This window comes from Pygocentrus nattereri, chromosome 10 (assembly GCF_015220715.1).
Source record: "Pygocentrus nattereri isolate fPygNat1 chromosome 10, fPygNat1.pri, whole genome shotgun sequence".
Lineage (NCBI taxonomy): Eukaryota > Metazoa > Chordata > Actinopteri > Characiformes > Serrasalmidae > Pygocentrus > Pygocentrus nattereri.
In genome coordinates, this window is record NC_051220.1 from 40,741,063 (window position 1) to 40,764,136 (window position 23,074).

Below are 23,074 nucleotides of genomic sequence, written 5' to 3' on the forward strand. Positions count from 1 at the left end.
TCTGGCTTCAGAACTTTTGGTGGTTATTTAAACGACAGACAAGAGGGAGTGTGTTATCGCAAAACAGCATCACAGCCGTGATGTAATTGGTGATAACTCCCTCTTCGAGTGCTCTACTGCTGTAATACAGCAGTTAAATAAATACAGTAAGAAATGAATAAACTGGCCGTGAACGCGGCGTTTAATATGTTTTAATGTTCAGTTCCTTCCTCCTAATTAAAGCTCCTTAACGAGCAGCTCGTTGCTACGTCAGAGTAACGAGCTCCGCCCACTCGCTGCTCAGCTGGCAGTTCGTTCTCCAGCTCCTTACACTAAATTCCCAAACTGTCTTTTCAGTCGGCAGCTGTGACAGAAGAACCTAAACCTGGAATCAGCCAGAAATGAACCCAACACCATTCGCCAAACGTGTCTGATCTTCAGAGTCTGACCAAATCAGACTGAGCCATAAAACTGACCCAATATCAGGTTCAGCTCAGCTTTGTCTTTGCCAGATCAGTATTAATGTTGTTTTGTTTCAGCTGGTCTGTAAAGCTTCTTACAGCCCGTTTAGTTTGGCTTCAAGGCTAATACAGCTAACAAATTATGCAGTTTGTACAATGCTAACTGGTAGGCAACTGGCTCACTAGGTGACTACATTTAGGCTATAAAGAAATTATAAAATTAGATTTTTTTCCCCAGACCTGTGGAAATGATGCTTAAAGCTACACCATTCAGGCCTAACCATGACCACCTCCTCGTTTCTACGCTCAATGTCCATCTTATCAGCTCCACTTACTGTATAGCTGCTCTTTGTAGTTCTACAGTTACAGACTGTAGTCCATCTGTTTCTCTGATACTCTGTTACCCTGTTCTTCAGTGGTCAGGACCCCCATGGACCCTCACAGAGCAGGTACTATCTGGGTGGTGGATCATTCTCAGCACTGCAGTAACACTGACGTGGTGGTGGTGTGTTAGTGTGTGTTGTGCTGGTCAGAGTGGATCAGACATCTCAGTGTCGCTGCTGCCACCAACCAAAAATATCCAGCCAACAGCGTCCTGTGGGCAGCGTCCTGTGACCACTGATGAAGGACTAGAGGACGACCAATACTAACTGTGCAGCAGCAGATGAGCTGTCGTCTCTGACTTTACATCTACAAGGTGGACTGACAAGGTAGGAGTGTCTAATAGAGTGGACAGTGAGTGGACAGCGTTTAAAAACTCCAGCAGCACTGCTGTGTCTGATCCACTCGTACCAGCACAACAAATACTAGCACACCACCACCACATCAGTGTTACTGCAGTGCTGAGAATGACCCACCACCCAAACAGTACCTGCTCTGTGAGGGTCCATGGGGGTCCTGACCACTGAAGAACAGAGTATCAGAGAAACAGATGGACTACAGTCTGTAACTGTAGAACTACAAAGACCAGCTATACAGTAAGTGGAGCTGATAAGATGGACAATGAGCACAGAAACAAGGAAGTGGTCATGATGTTATGCCTGACCGGTGCAGCTTTAAGCATGATTTCTACTGTAGAACAGAGAATGTTCTCAGCTATGAGTTTAAATAAAAGGACATGTAAAGACGCTCGCTGGTCTACAGAGTTTATTGGATACCTCTGTGGTAAACTATGAGGAGTTGCTCTCCGTGTCCTGCCAGGCACACCACAGGTCCCGGTAGGCTGAAAATTTCTCTCTGAACTCCGCCGATGGAGAAGATTCGGAGCAGCATGGCGCTGGTGCCCACCGCCGCCCAGCCGTGCCCCAAACACAAGGCCTGCACGTCCTCGCCCTTCGGCAGGTCCACCATCCACTCTTTGTTTGTGTCCCATGAGGAGAAGTGCAGACACTGGAGCTTACTGCGCACACACAGATGGATTAAAGCAGGTCACTGACGGACTGTGAGGAGAGCAGAGGTACAAAACAGCACTGGGCAAATTTACTCTGCAAATAAGGGACAGCCTAAAGACTGGGGACAGAGATAAAACAAGTCCAGTCTGATGGGATCTCATTAATCGATGAGACAACTCTCAGGAATTTTGGAAAACAATGACATTCTCAAAAACCCATCGTGACGATTGTGAGCTTCCAAGGGAAAAAAAAGTGATGGTATATTCCTCTTAAATAAGAAAATGTGTTGTGTGTATGAAGAGTAACTAAACTCATGCGATGCTGAAGCAGTATAATAGCTCAGATAGGTTTTTTTTATTTATTTTAATTTAGGGAATAAAGTATGCAGAAGTCAGGGTGCCCCTGGTCAAAGCACATTCTGTTGAATTTCTAAGTGAAAATAAGTTACCAGATCCTCTACAGAGACACACTTCTGCACATTTATTTACTCTCAAAATCAATAAAACATGTCTAATTTGACTGGTGTGTTCAAACGACTGCACACCAACTTTTACACTGTCTACAAATTCACTTTTAAACAGTGCAATTGTGTTGGGAATTTATAGCCAGTTAATTTTTAATTAGAATTCATCTGTGACAATGTTTTACAGTCTGGGCCAAGGAATAACTCCTGTATGGTTCTGTATTACATAGAAATGCATATGAATACTGTTAATAAGCTCTTTGACCTCTTAATCTCCAGGGTATACTTTGGTTTGTCCAAAATAAATTAAATAAAATATCTGCATTTATTTCATGCAGTTACTCTAATATAATATACTCTAATATAATAATATAATCTGCCTTAAGATTGTCATTTAAATTCAGACGGACAAACCAAAATATACCCTGGAGCATGAGAGGCTAATATTTGAAGCTTCTGTGTGAATAAACAGGAGAATATAATCTCCTATATGAATATAAACGACTGCAGAATTTTATTTTGGGCAAAAAAAAACAAGTGCATACCACATAAAATCTGAACACTCAGAAGCAAATGTGAGCCTTCCAGTGACAGCCAAATATATCGCTGTTGTCAGATCAAAACCTCGTACCTCCAAACTGGTAAGTTTTCAGGAGAAGGAAAAAACACACTTTACTTTTAATGTAAGTGAATGGAACCAGAATTTTTTCCAAGTCATTTTGGGCTGTTTCTTTAGGTCCATTCATCATGAAATCTACACACAATATAAAGGGCAACAGGCATTTTCAAATTATCTCAAAAACTGAAAAACGGCAAAATTGGAGATACAAGGTTTTGTCCAAACAACAGTGATAAGTACTTAATTCCAAGCCACAAATGTAAACGGAGGAACTTTATACACCACTGAACTACAAACAACACCACAACAAACTTTCATTTTTGGGTGGACTGGTGGCATTTTAGTTTCAAAATAACCTGAGCTTCAAATTAAAATATTCAACTAGATTTTATTCTTACATTTCAAATCGTCACCAACACTGATGATTCTATAAACAGTCAACTTGAGGAACATCGGGAACATTTTACCTGGATCCACGCGCCTCCAAAAGTATGTGAACCGGAGACCTTACCTCGCAAGCTCATCGGTTCCTTCGCAGGCCAGGAGAACGGCCTCCTGGGACAGGTCAGCCACGCAGTGGTCCAGGGAGTTTGTGAGGTGCATGGCGTGATGGACAGCTGTGTCATGAAACTCCACATCGATAGCGTTATCCTGTTCATCATTATAACAGCGCACTATTCCAACAGAGTTCCACATCTGAAAAAAGACACGCAGAACATCCGCTTAGGCCACGTCCACAATACCAGGTTGAAGTGGCACAAATCCCATTTGTTACCATAATGTGACTCAGATCTGATGTTTTCAAATCCGACCTGAGCCACTTTCATATGTGGTCCTAGAATGGATACGTATCTGATTTGTGGCCATGTGTCCTTAATGTGATGCTCAGATCTCCCCCCCCCCCATCATTCAGCGTTTCCATGGCAACAGCGCCGAACAGACGTTAAAGCCTGTAAACAGTGGAAAAGCAGCTCATCTCACCTTTTTCTCCTCCGTCTGGCTCTAATAACGAAGCTGAGAGCTGATCAGAGTTAATGATCTTCTCAGCGAAGCTCGTTCTGCTCGTTAGTTTGTGCTGAAGATGCAGTGATTCAGTCACGTGACGTTACTGAGTAGGAGGAGCTCATGAGGGTCAGTTCAGGACGGTTCATCACATTAATGACCGATCTGAATCACTCAGCTAAATGAGTGTGAACCGTCGTGTCAGAGATCGGATCTGAGCAATGAGGCTTGTAATGTGACAAGCTAAAGTCACTTATAATACAAGATCAAAGTAGCTTTATAATAACGTGCGCAAAATCTGACACTACATAAAGATATGGAGCGTTGTGATAAGAACAGGGTAACAGAGTATCAGAGAAACAGATGGACTACAGTCTGTAACTGTAGAACTACAGAGTGCAGCTATACAGTAAGTGGAGCTGATGAAGTGGACAATGAGTATAGAAACAAGGAGGTGGTCATGATGTTCTGCCTGGTTGGTGTAGATAGATGATGCAGAAGGAAAATTGCAGGCTCTACGTCTTTCTGCAGTGCGTGGGGCCGACACTCACCATAAAGCGATGCATGAGGTGTGCTGGGGTGGAGCCAGGCTGGAAGGCTTTCTGAGGTGGGGTGGGCATCGGCCCCTCATAGACCGGCCGGGGCACAGCTGGCACAACAGGACGAAGACTGGCACTGCCTCCGTCATCATCGGCCAACTTATCCACCTTCAGTGACCCGGTATCTGTTTAGAAAATATAAAAATAAATAAATAAATAAACAAACAAACAGGTTACAGTGGAAAGCGAAGCCCACTTCTCAAAAAACAAAACTTGGCCAAGAGTCAAAAGCAAGCGGCTGCACTTAATAAACAAAATGCAAAACTTTTAATTAATAGTCAAGATATTTGTTAGGGCTGCAACAATTGGTCAACTACTATTTTTATTAATCAAAAAACACATCACTTTTCTTGGATTTTTATGCTGTCACAAGCCTCCACGATGCTGCGCTGAAGGTGGTGTTTGTTGTGGATTTTCTCAGCATACAAAATTTGTTTGAGATGATCCCCAGAGATAAAAGTCGATAATAAAATAAAATAATAAAATAAAACGATTCCCTGTGTCGTTTTTAAAAGAAAGGATGCTTACGTAAATCTCCAACAGCGGCATATTTATTTTTTATGTCCCTTCAACTTTTAATAAGAGCCATAATTAACAACTGAAGTAAATCTAAAAGATTTTTATTGCGCAAAATAGTCAAAACAGAAATGAACAACATGTCAGTGTCAATATTGCTTTCTAACTTTAACGAGATAAAGGCGAGTGCACGTAAAATCCACAGCGGCTTCCCTGAGAGCAGTAAAAATGTTCTGAAAGTCACTTGTCTTGTATTTGCATCTCGCTTGTTTGTATTGCATTTATTCTCATACCAGTATGATGGGAATGACGAAACCTAAAAAGCACTTCAACCAGACAAACCGGTACATCACATACTACTGTGTAACTACTGACAAGTAACCTGATGCAATAATCAACGTGCTGGGAAAAGGAACTAACAGGCAACTAGAGCACTTCATTTTAACCAGCTTGCCAAATACAACTAAATATGTACATGTAAAGTTTTATTCCCTTTTTGCTGTTAAAACAATGCATTATTACAGGGCATTTATGAGCCATTAGGCTAAGGTAAAGTGAATTTTTCACTGTCTCTGCTGCCGCTTTCCAAGAGTGCTGTGACGGTCCATGGGTGTCCTGACCACTGAAGAACAGGGTAACAGAGTATCAGAGAAACAGATGGACTACAGTCTGTAACTGTAGAACTACAGAGTGCAGCTATACAGTAAGTGGAGCTGATAAGATGGACAGTGAGCGTAGAAACGAGGAGGTGGTCATGATGTTCTGCCTGATTGGTGTACCAATCAGAAAGGTTCTGAGCTTAAACGCTGCAGTGGTTCTAATGAGTTTAATTATGTCTGGTTACAGCAGAGATAAGACGCCTCTGCTATAACGTCACTGTTGAATATGTAAAGGCCCATGAACGTAACTTTGGAACTCACTCGCGCATGTGATCTAGTCTGAAGCGTCTATTTCGTGTGCACCATTTAAAGAGAAGAAAGTCATGATCCCACATCAGCAGCAGCTTCTACATCATGCAAGTGTGTGCAGCTTCCAAACAACTGCATTGTGGACAATGAACTGTTGCAGCCCTAGATACTGTATGTGATAGTGATATTAACATTTAATGACAATATCAATGTCAAGGCTGTCCAGCTTCATTTCTGGAGTGCCTTAGTCCCACAGTTAGTCAGCAGTTACAACTCCTTACAACTAGGAATTCACCAATTCAGACACCCAGCTCATAAACAAATGAGACGCACCTTGAGAATTGTCATCATCGTCCAGGAAGCTCCCTCTGTTCCGTGGTTTTCCAGTGGCCGGCATGAGGTCATCGTCATCGTCGTCGTCATCCTCCACCGCATTCTTCACTGGAGAACCGGAGTCACTCACGCACTGATCCAACAGACCATCAGCATCTTCCTCATCGAACAGATCATCATAGTCCTTCGGCTCTTTGCTCACAGCAGCCTGGAGATCAGACAGAAAGAGAAACACACATTTCTCAATTTTACTCAAGACTACAGATCATAGCCGTGTCCTGAACAGCTCCCTGTTGGACGCAGCGATCGAGCGGAATGATTTCGGGAAAAACACCTAACTGAGATCACAAACTTATAATCTTAATTTTTTTTTCATACATTAAGGCCTGTTACTTTGGACAAAACACACAAATATCCACTTTTCTGCAATTAAGTGCTTGTGTTTTAACCTCTTATGGTCATGGGTATATTGTGGTTTTTCCATTTGAATTTCCGTGACCAAATCGTAAGGCAAATTATTCAGTAACTGCATGAAATAAATGTACATTTTTATTTTATTTATGTATTCATTTGTAAAAGCTCCTCAAATGAACAAAAGTGTTTTATGATCTCCACATATCACTACACGCTTACAATTTACTGCTGAAAGCCAAAAATCTCCGCCGCTCTTTGTGTTGTTCTCTAAAAGTGATGTTTCCAGAGCAGATCACTGAAGAGACGCCGTCTGTTTATAGTTTAGAGCCCAGATTTGGGGAAAAACGGGTCGACTTTCAGTAGAAAAACAAAGTTCAGCTTCTTTTATTATAAGGGTTTAAAATGACGTCACCGTCTATTAGACTGGAGAGAAGAGCTACAGCCTCACACGACGCCCAGCTTCTGAATGGAGCTTATGGAATATGAACGTTATGAAGAACACGACCGAGTGCGTTTTGGAGCCACCGGTGGGACTTTAGGACTCTGACAAATGTGGTAAAGTTTGGGAGTGTTATGATTTTCTGGTAGTGAACAAAATGACATGTTCAATAATTTGATTAAATGAGCACAATTAAGGTATTGGGTCACTAAAAGAAAGTCCAAGATGAGTTAAAAGTCCCAAATATGTTTACAACTGACATCTGAAACAGTTTGGCAGAACCATCTAAGTAATCCTGACAGCATGACTTCGGTTCCTTCACAGCAGATGGTTCGGTGAAGCTGTTTGAGCTGGAGGGAGAGACTGACCTTGGTGCTCTTGTTGGCGGTGGAGGAGGATGATGATGAAGATGCACACAGTCCATCCAGCAGACCCAGGCAGCCCTCCGTGTCTGTGAAAGCGATCTGTCCTCCAGAGGGGTGCCAGGCCATCCCACATATGGTGTAACCTCTCTCATGCTTCTGTCTAGGAGCAAAAAGAACGAAAACAAACGGGTCATTCTACAGAAACATCTACTTTTCTATCTACCCATAGGGGTCACTGGTGATAACAATCCTCAGCTCCACCTCCGAATGGCTCAAAAGAAACTAAATTTAGGTTATGGAGTGGCCGAGCCAAAGTCCTGACCTGAATCCCATTGAGATGCTGTGGCAAGACCTTAAATGGGCAGTTCAAGCTCAAAAACCTTCCAATGTAAATAATTCTGCAAAGAAGAGTGGGTCAGAATTCCTCCACAGCGATGTAGAAGACTCATCGTAGGTTATCAGTGCAACTGTTACCACTGAGTGCGGCACAACCACTTATTAGGCTTAAGGGGGCAGTAACTTTTTCACATGGGTGAAATGGGTTTTGAAAAAAATCTTTATCTTCTATAAATGGTGTGATCATTTAAAAGCTGCACTGTGTGTTACTCACGTTGCCTTTACCCTATATTGAAATTAGCTGGATGATCCGAAACATTTAAATATGATCAATTATGAAAAATAGAAGTCGTCAGGTGAGGGGCAAATACTTATTCACAGCATTATGTGTGTGGTGTTACGTACCAAAAACAGTGATAATTCATATTTACATGACGTTTTCCAGTCTCTCAATGCTTCAGAATGAAATCAGGCACTTTTGTTAACCAGCTGTTCATGCAGCTTGGTTATATGAATAATAATGATGATAATAATAATAATAATCGTTAGTAGTAGAAGCTGTTGAGGTTTGTGTTAACAGAGGAGCTGCTAATTAACACTGACTTAGATGTGACTACAGCAGTGGATTTTATTTTAGTTAAAATTCATACTTTCCTGCACTTCATACTTCCAACCAGCCCCTCCTGAAGAAGACCACCTGGTGAGAAGCCTCCAGGTAACTTGAACCATTACACTGTTCAAATAACCATCAAGCAAGTACCACAGTAAAAGTACCACACCTGACAGGTTATTTTGCTTATATGAAGACACGGTTTAAGCCAGAGTACCTCTCAACGCATAGCTTGGCTTCAACGTCCCATACAGAGAGAATTCCTCCCACCGATCCAGCTGCCAGAAACTTCCCACACGGCGACCAAACCACCACGTTAACGACCTGCTGATTCAGAGAGGAAAACCTGATTAACAGCTCCAACATTACAATGGTGTAATAAACATGAATCGCTTTTTCCTGAGCGTGAAGTTTCCACGTCCTTCAGAAACGCAGGCATGGACAAGGTTAACCTCGCTAGAAGACCCAAGACACAGAAAAGCTTATGACCTGCCTCCACCTTCAAAATCATTATTTTCACAAATCATATCATAACTGAAAGATAACTAACCCAGCAATATATTAGACCGCCTTCACTGACCTGGGCTGAAAGGTCATCAGAAAGAGTGCCAACATGAGTCCAGGACTTCCTCTCATACAGATGCACACTCATGTCCACTGGAACTGCAAGCAGCTTAAAAAAAAAACACAGAAAAAATGTTCAAATCTGTCAAAGTATCAAGACAACCCTTCTAGTGAATGAAGCCGACTGCTTTAAGGTCATCTGTTGATGACCCAGCTAGTATCTCCATAGAAAAAGCACTGGCCAAAAAGAACGGGGGTCTCGGAGCAGCTGTACATGAGCCTAAGGTCACCATGTCCAACGCCAAGTGTGGGCTAGAGGGTTAAAAAGCCCCCCAGCATTTGGAATCGGTTGAACTGTGTTCCCTGGAGTGATGGAGCTCCATCCAATACCTCTGGGATGAGTTGAAGTGATCCAGAACTCAATCACATCCTCACAGCAATGTTCCAATATCTATAGTGTAAAGCCTTCCCAGAAGAGTAGGTCATTTTAGCAATTATACATTAAGAAGCATTTTGGGTGTTTTATTCAATACGTCTTCTGCTTTCAGAACAAAGTTATTTCAGAACACCTGAATCACTTTATTGTTTAACTAACTTCGTTATCAGCCTCGGGACCTGATCAGCACTTTTAAAATACGGGATGTTCCGTTATATTAATTTTATTAGAACTTCATTCTCTATGTTGCATCATTCTGGATTAGCATGTTTAATAACACCAATCAGGCGTAACATCATGACCACCTCCTCGTTTCTACGCTCACTGTCCACTTTATCAGCTCCACTTACTGTACAGCTGCACTCTGTAGTTCTACAGTTACAGACTGTAGTCCATCTGTTTCTCTGATACTCTGTTACCCTGTTCTTCAGTGGTCAGGACCCCCATGGACCCTCACAGAGCAGGTACTATTTGGGTGGTGGATCATTCTCAGCACTGCAGTAACACTGATGTGGTGGTGGTGTGTTAGTGTGTGTTGTGCTGGTAACAAGTGGATCAGACACAGCAGTGCTGCTGGAGGCTGGTGGACTGTTTTCAGTCCAGCAGCGACACTGAGGTGTGTAAAAGTGGAGCTGATAAAATGAGCGTAGAAACAAGGAGGTGGTCAATGTTATGCCGTTCATACGTTTATGTGCAAGGTTTCATGCCATCAAAAGCGCAGATTCTGTCTGAACAGTTAGTCTACGTGGCCTTAAAACTCCCAACAAGCCACAGTGGAATCCGAGTCTTTAATTCAATGTAAAAGTTTAGCAAAGAAAAGCTACAGGGTTGTACCTTCCCAGACGGCGGCTGCCAGGCGAGTCTGCACAGGGACTTGGCATTGCTGACATCGTTGCACTTCGGCAGCACGTTCCAGTTCACCACCCGAGTCTGAAAAGCAAGATGAAATAATCTTTACTGATCCGCAAACAGACATTCAACTGTTCCAGAGTAGCAGCGTGTGTACAAGCACGGCATGAACGTATAGAGTCAATCACTTTCATGAATAAAAAGTGAAAATATAAAGTCAACAGTCATATGCAAAATTTACAATATTCACAATTTCCTCCAAATTACATATTTTGTTTTGACTTTCAAAGAGAAAATAAGTAAATACATCCACTACATAGAACTCACTTACATACGACACATTTATTGCACAATTTCTACATATTAGGGAATAAAATATACCAGGTCACTAATATGCGGACCGTGGTCCGAGTCCAGACCCAGACGCTGTCCTATGCGGACCTGGACGTATAACCGATAAACTACGGAGAATTATTTAATTTTTATTGGGGTGGTTTTAATCAGCATAACTTGTCTAGCCTTTATGGCAGCTTTAGCGGCCTGCGAGACTCACAGACCAATCACATGCGCTGTAAATGACACGTGACGCTGCTCAGCCAATCAGATCTGTGCATTATGATGAGCACTGAGACTCGAGTGAGTGACGCCACACGGGGGAGGGACGAGAAGAGAAACAGCAGTCAGAGGAGAAAGTGAGTCAGAGGGAAGTTATTCCACATGAAGAGAAAACTGACAGTAAATGTTGTTGAAATCTGACTGAACTGGACTTTATGAAACATGTGACGCCCCCGTGTGGCGTCACTCACTCCGGTCTCGGTGCTCATCCTAATGCACAGATCTGATTGGCTGAGTAGCATCATGTGTCATATTTACAGCGCATGTGATTGGTCTGTGAGTCTCCCAGCCTCTAAAGCTGCCATAAAGGCTAGAAGAGTTATGCTGATTAAAACGGGACCACCCCAATAAAAATTAAATAATTCTCCATAGTTTATCGGTTATACGTCTAGGACTTCGCCTGGGTCTGGACTCGGACTACAGTGCGCCTATTGATGACCTCTGTCCTAGGCTATCTGCTAAAATCTGACTGAACTGGACTTTGATCTGATATTCAGTTTGACTGTATAAGATGTTGATATTCCTACTCGGCTACTTCAGTAAACAGTATATGGCACTAAGTCATGATGTAACTCAGACATTATGATGTTCTGGTCCTTCGCTTGAGGACATTTTCTCTAACTGGACCTTACTGAATTTTAATGAAATACACCTGAAATATACCATCAGATATAAATTGTCCCATAACTTTTACACAGGCCACATTTTATGTTTTATTTTTCCAGCCAGTATGTACAGTTACAGTGCATTAAAATGTGTAGAAGCATTTTCTCCGTAGAGGATGTGTTCACTTCTTTTGTCTCAAGAAATAAAAAAAACACGTCATTTGACCAGGGCACTCAAGTTTATGTTGCAGAGGCAGTAAAAGTTAGTCGTACAGCATCAATATCCACGAAAAACAGCATTTACGATGACAGAAAAACAAACATCCTTACCTGATCCTCTACAGACCACACTGCTACAGAGCCATCACAGCTGGAGGAGGCCTGCAGAGGGATGACAACGTTCAGCTCATTCACAACTAGCAGTGAGGACTCTTCACTGGGATAAAGTGATCAGCATTATCATCCTTATCTTATTACTCAGCTGATCAGGTATTGGTTAAAAAGAGAAACACTGGATCGACTCTTTAAAACTAGGTCATACAGAACTTCTGAACCCTCTGAAATGGGTCATGCTGGCTAAGAGTTACATAAGCGTATGGTATGGGATGTCTTTAAAAGAGAAAGCTGGTGGGTCCAAAATTTGGTCACTGTACTTCAGTTAAAATGTTACATATTTTATATCAATAAAGAAATGAATAAATAAAAAAAAGTCAGTCAAACCTAAACATCTGTCCAATGATGATAAAACTGAGCATTATCAGCCAATATCAATACAATTCCAACATCACAGTGCATCTCAAGTAAAACGCAGAAGAAAAACACAGTAAACTTTGTGATGACTGTCAGGCTGGCTTTACTCAGCTTGAAACTTACATGAAACTAAGTTGCAGTCGAGTTGCATAACGTACAGTGTCCTGAAACTCAGACACAACAGTTGCGAGCTTCTCAACTTAATGGAACAAGTTTCCTGAATCAGTCGATCCAAATTTTAATTTTAAACCTTAATTTAACTGGATCAATGGAAAATAAAAGGGAAGAAAGCAGAAGATGCAAATACATAAATAACACATGGATGGATGGCTGCACAGAAGGACAGAGTGTCTTCTGACCATTTTTAAATTGCTTTGTGTAAATTGTGCAACCGTCAAGCTGCACAGACACGCAACTAACTGAAGGGAAGTTTCACTGTGTAAAGCGGGGCTAAAAGAATGATAAAAGTTATTAATGACAGCATTATTTTGACCAAAATTACGTAGATCAAGTGTCTTAACTTGCTAGATCTTTTGCAGAACAGTAATACAGAAACTGAGAATGGTCAAAATTCTTACTAAGCCAAAAAAAATATATATATATATATATATATATATATATATATATATATATATATATATATATATATATATATACATACACACACATATATATATATATATATATACATACACACACACACACACACACACACACAGTCGCGGTCCAAAGAAAAAACAAGTATCTCCAAAATAGTAAATTCAGAAGAAAGAAAACATTCTATATTTTTCAGTGCAAGTTAATGCAAAGACATTTTATTCAAATGAATTCTGGGCTGTTTATTTTGATCCAATCATAATAAAAACTTTCATGCAGTGCATAGTACAGCTGCTGAGTGCAAATTAGCCAGAAAACTAAAAATTTGAAAAAATTGAGAATTTTATATTATATATAAAATGTAATAACAGATATTTCATACATTTATTAATTACATTTTATAATACAACATACAACATTTATATACTGGCATCTATCAGTACCACACCTATTTTTTTATGACCTAATTAAAATATGTTTAAAGAATTAAAAGATAACTGGCCTCTAACACTAAAACTCACATGAACAATTTGGCTAAGAAGTTGCTGCTCAAGTCAGTCTAGACTGTGTTTGCATCCAATCCAGGGGTTACAGATCTGTGTGCATGAGACTAACATGTTCAAAAATCAATGAGTTCAAATGATTTACAGATTCGAAGAGAAGCCAAACTTTAGCCCTACGTGCTGCTGCTGTTTTGCTAGAAACTAAACGGGTCAGGGCCTTCGAGTCACCTATGGCTTATATACATGGACTTTTTATCAGCCACAGCAAATTCTGAGCTGGTGTCTTCAACCTTTGCAGAGCTGGATTAGTTTTACTGGAGGAGGAAATTTACCGAGGATTTTTCTAAATCTCTGCATAATCAAATGGTTGAGATGTAAACTGACTCATTCGGAGTGGTTTGGTGTGAAACGCCCTGTTCTAGAGAAACTGCCCAAGTCAGAACTGTTCACAGTTCTGGAGGCAACAGGAACCAGACGTCTGAAGAGATAAATCAGGGGTCGACAACCTCCGGCTCCTCTCTTACTGCCCTGTGCTCCACAGCTGAGCTAGATTAGGTAATAATAAAATAATCCTCCTTAAACGCTGGAGTTAATGTAGAGCTGCTGATTCACCCTTTAACCCTGAAGGTCTGCGCAGACGGCTGGTCACCATAGCAACTCAGACAACGCAGATAACAATCCCACCTAGCTAGTAGCTAACGGAAAGGCATCGATAATTTGGAGACAAATGGACTTATTAGCGTTTATAATCCCTCCAGCTGGTTTCCTGATACGTTTAATCGGCAATGAGAAACTGACAAACACTAAAAATTCACAAAGCTGAAGTCGCTTCTTATTCGCCAGCTTCTTATTCAAATTTTCCTGTTCCACCTTAAAAATGGTGCAGTGGTTACATTCTGGCACTTCAGGCACCATTTAAGGAGGAACAGGACAATTCGAACAAGAAGCTGGTGGACGAGTTTCCTGCTGGAGATGCGAGAAAAGCAGCTTAGGGGCAGCTAAGTTGGAGGATAGGGAACTGGCCCTGTGACCAGAAGGTCGCCGGTTCGATCCCCAGTGCCGACAGTCCATGACTGAGGTGTCCTTGAGCAAGACACCTAACCCCCAACTGGGTGCTGCGGATAGGGCTGCCCACCGCTCCGGGCAAGTGTGCTCACTGCCCCCTAGTGTGTGTGTGCTCACTAGTGTGTATGTGGTGTTTCACTTCATGAACGGGTTAAACGTGGAGGTGAAATTTCCCTGTTGTGGGACTAATAAGCATCACTTCAAGCAAAGTGAGTCTGTGTTTTTGTTCATATTATATTCTCATCCTGAACTAGTACATCAGCACAAACCGAGACAGATTAACAGCCAAGACTGTAAAATGTTGAGGCTGCCAGGGGGGTTAGATTCTGTTGAAAGGACAAAATGGCTAAAAATGAAAGAAAAACAGAGGTGATGCATCCAAGAAATAATATGTACGGTGCAATCGTATTTTCCACTTACAAGAAACTCATCAGTGGGGTCAAAGGCCACACTCAGGACAGGAGCATCGTGTCCACGAAGAGTTTTCTGCTTACTGCTGTCCGTCACCTCGACCACCTTCACCATAAAGTCGCTGAAAATACAGACACATCAGCTCACACATCCGCACAGCTCAGCCAGAGCCTCACTCATATTAGAGGTACAGATCTTCCATCCACAAGTGCGGGAAATGAAGGAAAACTCATTTCCTAACGCTACAGGAAGAAAAAAAAAAAAATCAAATAACCTGTTTGGGCCTCAGCTGCCGGTGCACGCTGAATCAATATTCAAAACAAAGCAAGTGCAGGAAAAATAGCTCAATCGATACAGGGACATGGTCAGTGCTTTCATTTCTATAATGCTTCCCCATTTAAAAATCCATACATCCAACAACCAGTCACTCAGTGCGAGTATGAGTATTGGTAAACAATCAAAACGTTCTCCTCTCTGGATCATAATCACATGCAGTGTTCAGACAGTGAACAGGCCATGAAGGCTTCCACCACTAGAGGGAGGTCAAGAACTCAAAAATACAATGGCAGTGATCTCGGGGAAGCCGTTTTAGGCTTAAATCCCTGCGGTGGGAAGAAAACCTTGCATCTCCGGAATGGTAGCTTTACAGGAGAAGGAAAAAAAACCTACTTGACTTTTAATGAAAGTCAATGGAACCAGACGTCTTTCGTAGTCATTTAGGGTCTTTTAGTCCATTCATCATGACATTTACACACAATGTTAAGGGTAACAGGTAGTTTCAGATGTCAAAAACTGAAAAGACGCAAGGTTTTCTTCTGACAGCCACGAAATCCGAGATTACTGGTACCAGAAATACAATCTGATAATGTTTGTGCCTATAGAAGCATGAAATTTGACAAAAAACTATGAGCAAAATTTGAGATTAATCTCACTGACCGTGAACAGTAACGTTTATCGATTAAACAATTTATTTTAAGATGTTTAAATTTTACATTCTAAAATATGATTCCTACTTAAAAGGGATGCAAAGTGTTGCTTTATGCCAGTGGACAATTTCATAGTGGACAATCATACTTCACTGACACTTGTGTAGTGGTTTACTGTGTACAGTAATGTTATATACCAGCAACAAAAAGAAAAAAAAAAGGGGGAAAAATTATTTTCTTATGTTTATGTATGTTAATAAAATAGGACTCAAGTTCAATTTAATTCTTTTAAATGTCAGAATTAAATTTTTTTTTTTTGCATGATTAATTTGTCATTAAACATATTTCTGATCAAGAAGCTCTGGATTAAAAGCAAAACTGCTTTTCTTAATCCCAAGTTCCCCTACAACGAGCAGGTATATTACCTAGACCCAGCAGCCACTCTTGTGCCACTGGCGTTGAAGGTGACGTGGTTAGCGCTGGTAGTGAAGCGAGTAAGAATTCCATCAGGATCTCCATCAGGAAACGTGTGAATCTGAACTGTGTTATTGGAAACAGCTGTAACCAGCTTGCCATTCTGAAAGAGAGGGTGATAAATATCAGCGTTATGATGAGTTACACCATCAGCTTAGACAACACGATAAAACACGCAACACCAGAGAACGAACGGGAGCGAAAACAAACGGAAATCAGTGGAATGGAAAAATGGAAATACTACCGAGTTAAAAGGCTTCAAACAACTCGCTTTTACACAGTACTTCCATTCCTTTCTCGGGACAGAAAGTGTTTACTGATGATCAGTTTGAGGGATGGCTGTAAGGAAATCTAGGAGACGTAAGGAAACCCGGAAAAGTACCCCAGGCAGCACCCCAGGCCTCGCTCTGTCTCTGGGTAGGATGGCCCTCCCTCTCCCCCTACAACATTTAGTGCGATGCTTGCCAGAGCAGCAGGCATCTGTTAGCTGACATATCAGCATTAACGGTCATCATGCTCCTCCAAGCACGCGCAGCTCCCCGATGACATTGCTTTAGCGGCAAGTCAAGCCCTGTCAAAGTTCATATATAGGGCTTTTTACAACAGGCACTGTCGCAAAGCAAGAGGAAGAAACCTTGTCAGGAACTAAGATTCAAAAGGAGAACCCATCCTAATCTGGTCGAGACCAGATGGCAAACAACAGAAAGAGCGAGACAAGGTTTTACCTTTAGTACAAAATATTAAAATACAGACAAGGAGAAAAGCAGGCGGTATACATGTGTGTGAATGAGAGGGAGGCAGGTGGAAAGGTGAAGATGCAAGGAGTCGAGGTCGTAAAGGTGGATGACTTCAATATCTTGGGTCAACCATCCAGAACAATGGACAGTGTAGAAAAGAGGTGAAGAAGAGGGTGCAGGCAGGATGGAGTGGGTGGAGACGGGTGTCAGGGCTGATGTGTGACAGAAGGATAGCAGCAAGAGTGAAAGGGAAGGTTTACAAGACAGCAGTGCGTCCTGCTATGATGGATGGTTTGGAGACTGTGGCTCTGTCTAAAAGACAGGAGGCTGAGCTGGAGGTGGCGGAGATGAAGATGCTGAGATTTTCGTTGGGAGTGACGAGGCTGGACAAGATTAGAAATGAGCAGATCAGAGGGACGGTGAAGGTGGAGCAGTTTGGAGATAAAGCCAGAGAGGCCAGGTTGAGATGGTTTGGACATGTGTTGAGGAGGAATAGTGGATATATTGGGCAAAGAATGTTGGAGATGGAGCTGCCGGGTAGAAGGAGAAGAGGTAGACCTCAGAGAAGGTTTATGGATGTAGTGAAGATGGACATGGAGATGGTTGGTGTGAAAGTAGAGGAGGCAGTGGATAGGGCAAGATGGCCCTGACCACCCCCTGCCCCCCGCATCAATAAATAAACAAATAAATAAAATCAATTAAACTATAAAAGGACAGAACAATCTGACTAACAGCTCAATTAGAATAGAGCACATCCATGTAAACACCTCAGTCGGAATAGTCTACAGTTTCTATCCGACCGTTTACACTCCGATCTTTAAAAGGGGGCGGTGGGACGGGCGTCCAGCTTAGGTGTCTCAGAACACGACGGCTTCCTTGACCCTTTCCTGGTTGGTGGAATCGTGCAAGTCCTAATAAGTGCATGGAACTGAATACAGCTAAATTAGGGAGAAAACTGGACACCACCCCCCACAAATAAACGAACAATAAAATAAAAACGACAGAGTGAATTAAAGTAGCACAGCAGATTAGAACAGACAGGACAGAATTACCGAAGTCTGACTCAAAGTTAAAACAAAACAAAGGCACTTCACAAAAAAGAAACCAGACAAACTAAAGACTTTGATGTGTAAACTTACCCTCAGAGCCAGGGAGTAGGCCTTCTCTCCGACATTAATGGACTTAGGATCATCGTCATCTAAACTCTCCCATACGCGGACATCGCCGTCACTTCCACAGGTAACGATGCAGCTGCAGGAGGCGGAGAACGATGGTAAAGGTTCACGGCACACGTTAAACGTTCCCAAACAGCCCCTCTAATGAGTGGATTCAGCTTGTATGGTCTCTGCAGAAATGTATTGACTAACTCATTTGTAGGTGATCGGTTTCTGACCACACTGTTGTCCAGATGTTATTTGGGTGGAGGTCCATTCTAAGCAAAGCAATGACACTGCTATGGTAGAGTGAGGTGCTGGTACGAGTGTAACAGACACAGTGATGCTGCTGGAGTGAACACACACACACACACACCAGGTCTGATTCACACATTAACTGCATGGCGTGAATGAATTCAGTGCTCATGTTAACAGGCTAGAGCTTAAACGCATCCCAGACTCTGCACTGAAACCGTGTGGTGTTTAGAGAAGCTGATACTAATGAAATAAGCCATAATAACCACCTTTACATGCAGCCGAATAATCCATTAATAATTCTATTCATTTCAATAATTCTATCCATTAATAATTCCATTCTATCCGAGGTGGGTAATCCTGTAAATAATCTGTTAAATAGAAGAATAATATCCGTGTATCCGCCTGTATCCGATTACATTCCCTAGCGGAAAGTTTAAGTCCTTTCTGCATGTGCGTCACGTCACAGTGAGAGTTTATACCGTTCAACACGGCGGAGCAGAAACTGGTCTGCAGAGGAGACGAAGTTCATGCTCTGATCTTTAAAAGACGGCGGTGGGACGGACGTCCAGCTTATGTGTCTCAGAGCACGACGTCTTCCTCTCGGCCTTCTTTAATAAGGACGTGTGAAGGACGTTTTCCTGAGTCTGACGTCATTTTAAAGCAGCTAAAAACACAAGCACTGCTCACTGCTGCTCATCTCACTCTGACTGGACTCACGTGATGCTTGTTGTCATGGTAACATCTACACTAAGTGGTTCACTAAGCATGTGTGTAATTTTGGATGGAATCAGATTTTCATCAGATTGTTGAGTAGATTATGAATAAACACCTCAGTCTTAATCTACAGTCAGAATATATTCAATCGATTTGGCAAAAATCTTTCCATGTAAACACAGGCGGCGAGAGCTCTCAATAATCCGATTATAATTGGATTTCTCCAGTTATCCGATTATTCAATTGGGCATGTAAACTGCATACTTCGATCTCTTAGATCTGAGGTCTAGAAATATGATTCATTAACCTGATAGAGGCTGGATTTTAGCTCAGTAATCAGATTTCTCAGTGCATTTAAACTCTTACTCTGATTTCTTTCAGATTTCTCAGTCAGCACGTGTGGAAACAGACAGCGGTAGCAGAAATAAGCGAGCAGCTTTGCCACGAGACACAGCAAAACACTGTTGTAGCTATGCTGAGACCGACTACATGCTTGACAAAATGAAGGATTTTAATATTCTTCATCGTCTATATGATGTGTATGTTTTTAAAAGAAAAATGAAAAGGCTTAAAGTTTGAGTTTACGTCATGTTTGTGTCACATGTTTTTCTGAGAGTTTATTGGCCGGTTGTAAAGCAGTTTGCTCATTGTCGGATTATTCAAGCGCACGCGAACGCGTTGACTGGATTACTGACAAAATCTGATTTTCTGCAGTTATCAGATTATTCATTGACTGTTATTCAATTAAATACTAATTAAACCTGCTGCAAACAGATTTCCCCTGTGTGGTCTCCATCCATTATCTAAGCCGCTTCTCCGTCAGGGTCGCGGGGGATGCTGGAGCCCATCCCAGCAGTCTTCGGGCAGAAGGCAGGATACACCCTGGACAGGTCGCCAGTCCATCGCAGGGCAGACAGACAGACGCAGATAGTCACTCACACCCAGGGGTAATTTAGCATGTCCAATTGGCCTGACTGCATGTCTTTGGACAGTGGGAGGAAACCGGAGAACCCGGAGGAAACCCACACAGACACGGGGAGAACTTGCAAACTCCACACATAGAGGACCGGCCGGGGAATTGAACCCAGGCCCTCCTTGCTGTGAGGCGGCAGCGCTACCCACCATGCCACCGTGCTGCCCCCCTGTGTGGTCTATCAAAGCCAAAATGGCCCAATCACAAGTCAGATCGCCGAATATTTATTATTTAATAGTTATACTGATTCAGCAAAATGACTGATTATTTCTCCGCTTGGTAGAAGGATGTCTGTAGAACACTGCATGCGTGATTGGCAGGAGCAGTCCGTGTGTGTGTGTGTGTGTGTGTGTGTGTGTGTGTATCAGGTCTCTGTGTCACTGCTATGTTGAGAGCGGACCACCGCCCAAAGATTCCAGGCAAGAGCAGCTCTATGGTCAGAATCTGACCACGGATGAAGGACTAGAGGACGACCAACACAAACTACACATCAACAAACGAGCAGTAGAAAGGAGATGCTGGCAGACTGGCAGTAGATGATCACGGCCAACGGTGCCTTACCTGCCATCCTCATGGAAACAGACGTCTGTGTGGCCCTCTGAGTGGCCATAGCGGATGGGTTTCACCTCACAGGGCATCTTATCTCAGTCCTCACGGAAAAGGATGTGGTCACCTACAGGAGGAGACGAGAGGCCTCATTAGAGCCGGACAATTTAGCACGTATACAAATTTATCACAATATTAATGCGCTGGTTTTCAGTTTTAACATCACTGTAATACTGGCAGACTGTAAGGACAACATCACAACACTAGACACATTCATGACCTTGATTCTTCTGAGATTTGATCATTTGGAATAGAAATAAGAAACAGCAGAGCTACAAGCACAAAAACTGAACCCAATGGTTTTTCTGAGTGTTTCACACACTGTGCTGCACTAAATCCAAATAAACAGAGCTCTTCCCATTCTTTTTATTTTGGGAACGTTATTAAAGGCGCAGCCAGGACCAGTTATTGTACAGTCTCAATTTTACTAAACAGCAGTAACGTAAGATCTGTGTTTTCCTATTTATTTGTGGAAAATAAGCCTTTTACTTTAAAAAGAGTAAACAATTCATGACATCAAATGGCCAGAAATGCTTATTATGATTTTGTTATTACCATATATTCCAAATACTGATTGAAATTGTATTAATTTCCAATATTTGTGATCATTGGGTTATACACTTCACCAACTAAAACATGCTTTTAGAGAAAACATCTGATTTTATGGTGGTGTGGTATGACTGCAATTGACCAAATACCCCAAATATTTCCATTATTTTTAAGATTAAGTCAATACTCTCTATTCTTTACTGAAGAAAGCCAGCACCAGACTGGGACCGCATTCACTGCGTTCCTGGAAAAAAATAGATGCCAAAAAGGGTTCTAAAGAGCGAGCAGAAGAACAAATGGTTGGCTCTTCTAAAGAATCTTATTTGTAAATGAGGTGAGAGCGTGAAGAACCTTTCCAAAGTGTCCAGAACTTTAATCTTAGAACATGCTCCAGAACATGCTCAAATATTCAGCGACATCTTTTAGACACTGAACGTGTGAAGAGATTTGAATTGATAAAGATGCTGAATTAAAGAAACAGGGTATCGGGCTCAAAGTCAAAATTCGATTCCTCAGGGTTCCTCAGCAAAGACGATGGTTCTGTCGAGAACGACTTACAATTTGATTGTTTTACAGAGGCAGGCCAAGGTGGTGTTGGGAGTCTTGCCCAAGGACTCTTATTGGTATAGTGTAGGGGGCTTAACCGGGGGGGGGATTGAACCCCAGTCTACAGTGTAGAAGGCAGAGGTGTTACTCACTACACTAACCAACCACTATTTACGGAAGTTTGAATCAGACCGTCACTGCATTCACCTCCATTCTTGAACAAGGACGCCAAATAAAGGGCTAAGAGCGTTCTCTTAGTAGAAGAACCCTTTTCGCAAACGAGGCGAGAGTGAGAACCCGTTATAAACTCGAATATCCCGCTACTTTTCACATTTTCCTTATTCACCTTTCCCTTTTTAATCATTTAAAGACAGATGTACTGACAAACACGCTGAATTTAAAACAGTAGACATGTTAAATACTCGGCATCAGGCTCAAAATCTAAAATTTCACGGCCACTCTTAAAAAGGGCGGTTCTTAGGGCTTCTTTAGTAAAGACAGCGGTTCTGTACAGAACCACGAACGCTTAAAAGAACCACTTGCATGCATAAATGGCTGGTTCTTCAACTCGACTGAGCAACTATTATTGCTGTACAAGGTTCTATATAGAACATCTGCGAAAATGGTTCAACATAGCACCAAAGAAGTCCCTTTTTGCTGCTATCTAGAACCACATACAACACTCACCATCGATCTGAAGAACCATTTGACCATGCAAATACTTCTGAGTCTTTCTGGTTCAATAGAGGACCACTGTCTTTACTAAAGAACCCTTGAAGAACCCTTAAAGAACACCATTTTATTATTATTATTATTATTATTATTTATTATTAATGCTCACTTTAATATCAGTAAGCATCCCAAGATAATCACCCAGCACTAGGCCTCGTGTTATAGCTCACATAGGCACAGATTACCTTCCTCACACACATGATTAAGGAGCCCCAACAGCCAAACTACCCCAATTTAGTGAGAAATGTCGAGTTTGAGAAGATAAAGCGGATTAGAAACACTAATAAAAGCGATTTAAGAGAAAATAAAAGGCCGGTTCTTCTCCAAAACATTCGCCTGGGCTGACCTGACAAAGCAACTCGCTAAAACGTCCACTTCACAGACAATTTGTAGATATGATCAACTTTAAGACACGAAACTGAGGTTAGCTTCTTCTTAACTTCCCCGGTCCACCTTAAACGCTGCAGCACTTAACTTACCATTTAAGGTGGAACGGGAAAACTCCTAACCTACCACTGGTGGTCCACTTTTTAGCGACTTAACAGCTAACAGAAGCTCTAAAAACACGTTAAAGA

General features: G+C 41.9%; 1 protein-coding gene across 4 annotated transcripts in view; it reads right to left on the reverse strand.

Annotated features, from left to right (window-relative positions):
* Positions 1-23,074, reverse strand: part of wdhd1 (WD repeat and HMG-box DNA binding protein 1) — a 76,463-nt gene that overhangs the window by 29,752 nt on the left and 23,637 nt on the right. For 2 of the 4 annotated variants that reach the window (XM_037542079.1, XM_037542080.1), the window contains exons 3-15: positions 20,628-20,739; positions 18,107-18,218; positions 16,182-16,333; positions 14,840-14,951; positions 11,835-11,885; positions 10,270-10,365; positions 9,016-9,108; positions 8,653-8,762; positions 7,493-7,649; positions 6,272-6,479; positions 4,467-4,639; positions 3,425-3,609; positions 1,598-1,839 (exon numbers count right to left, since the gene is read on the reverse strand). In XM_037542079.1, coding sequence (XP_037397976.1) covers positions 1,598-1,839; positions 3,425-3,609; positions 4,467-4,639; positions 6,272-6,479; positions 7,493-7,649; positions 8,653-8,762; positions 9,016-9,108; positions 10,270-10,365; positions 11,835-11,885; positions 14,840-14,951; positions 16,182-16,333; positions 18,107-18,218; positions 20,628-20,704 — 1,768 coding nt within the window. In that variant the 5' untranslated portion in view covers positions 20,705-20,739. Of the gene's footprint in view, positions 1-1,597; positions 1,840-3,424; positions 3,610-4,466; positions 4,640-6,271; positions 6,480-7,492; positions 7,650-8,652; positions 8,763-9,015; positions 9,109-10,269; positions 10,366-11,834; positions 11,886-14,839; positions 14,952-16,181; positions 16,334-18,106; positions 18,219-20,627; positions 20,740-22,978; positions 23,072-23,074 lie in introns of those variants that run through there. The other 2 variants (XM_017721607.2, XM_037542081.1) reach the window with 2 other exon arrangements.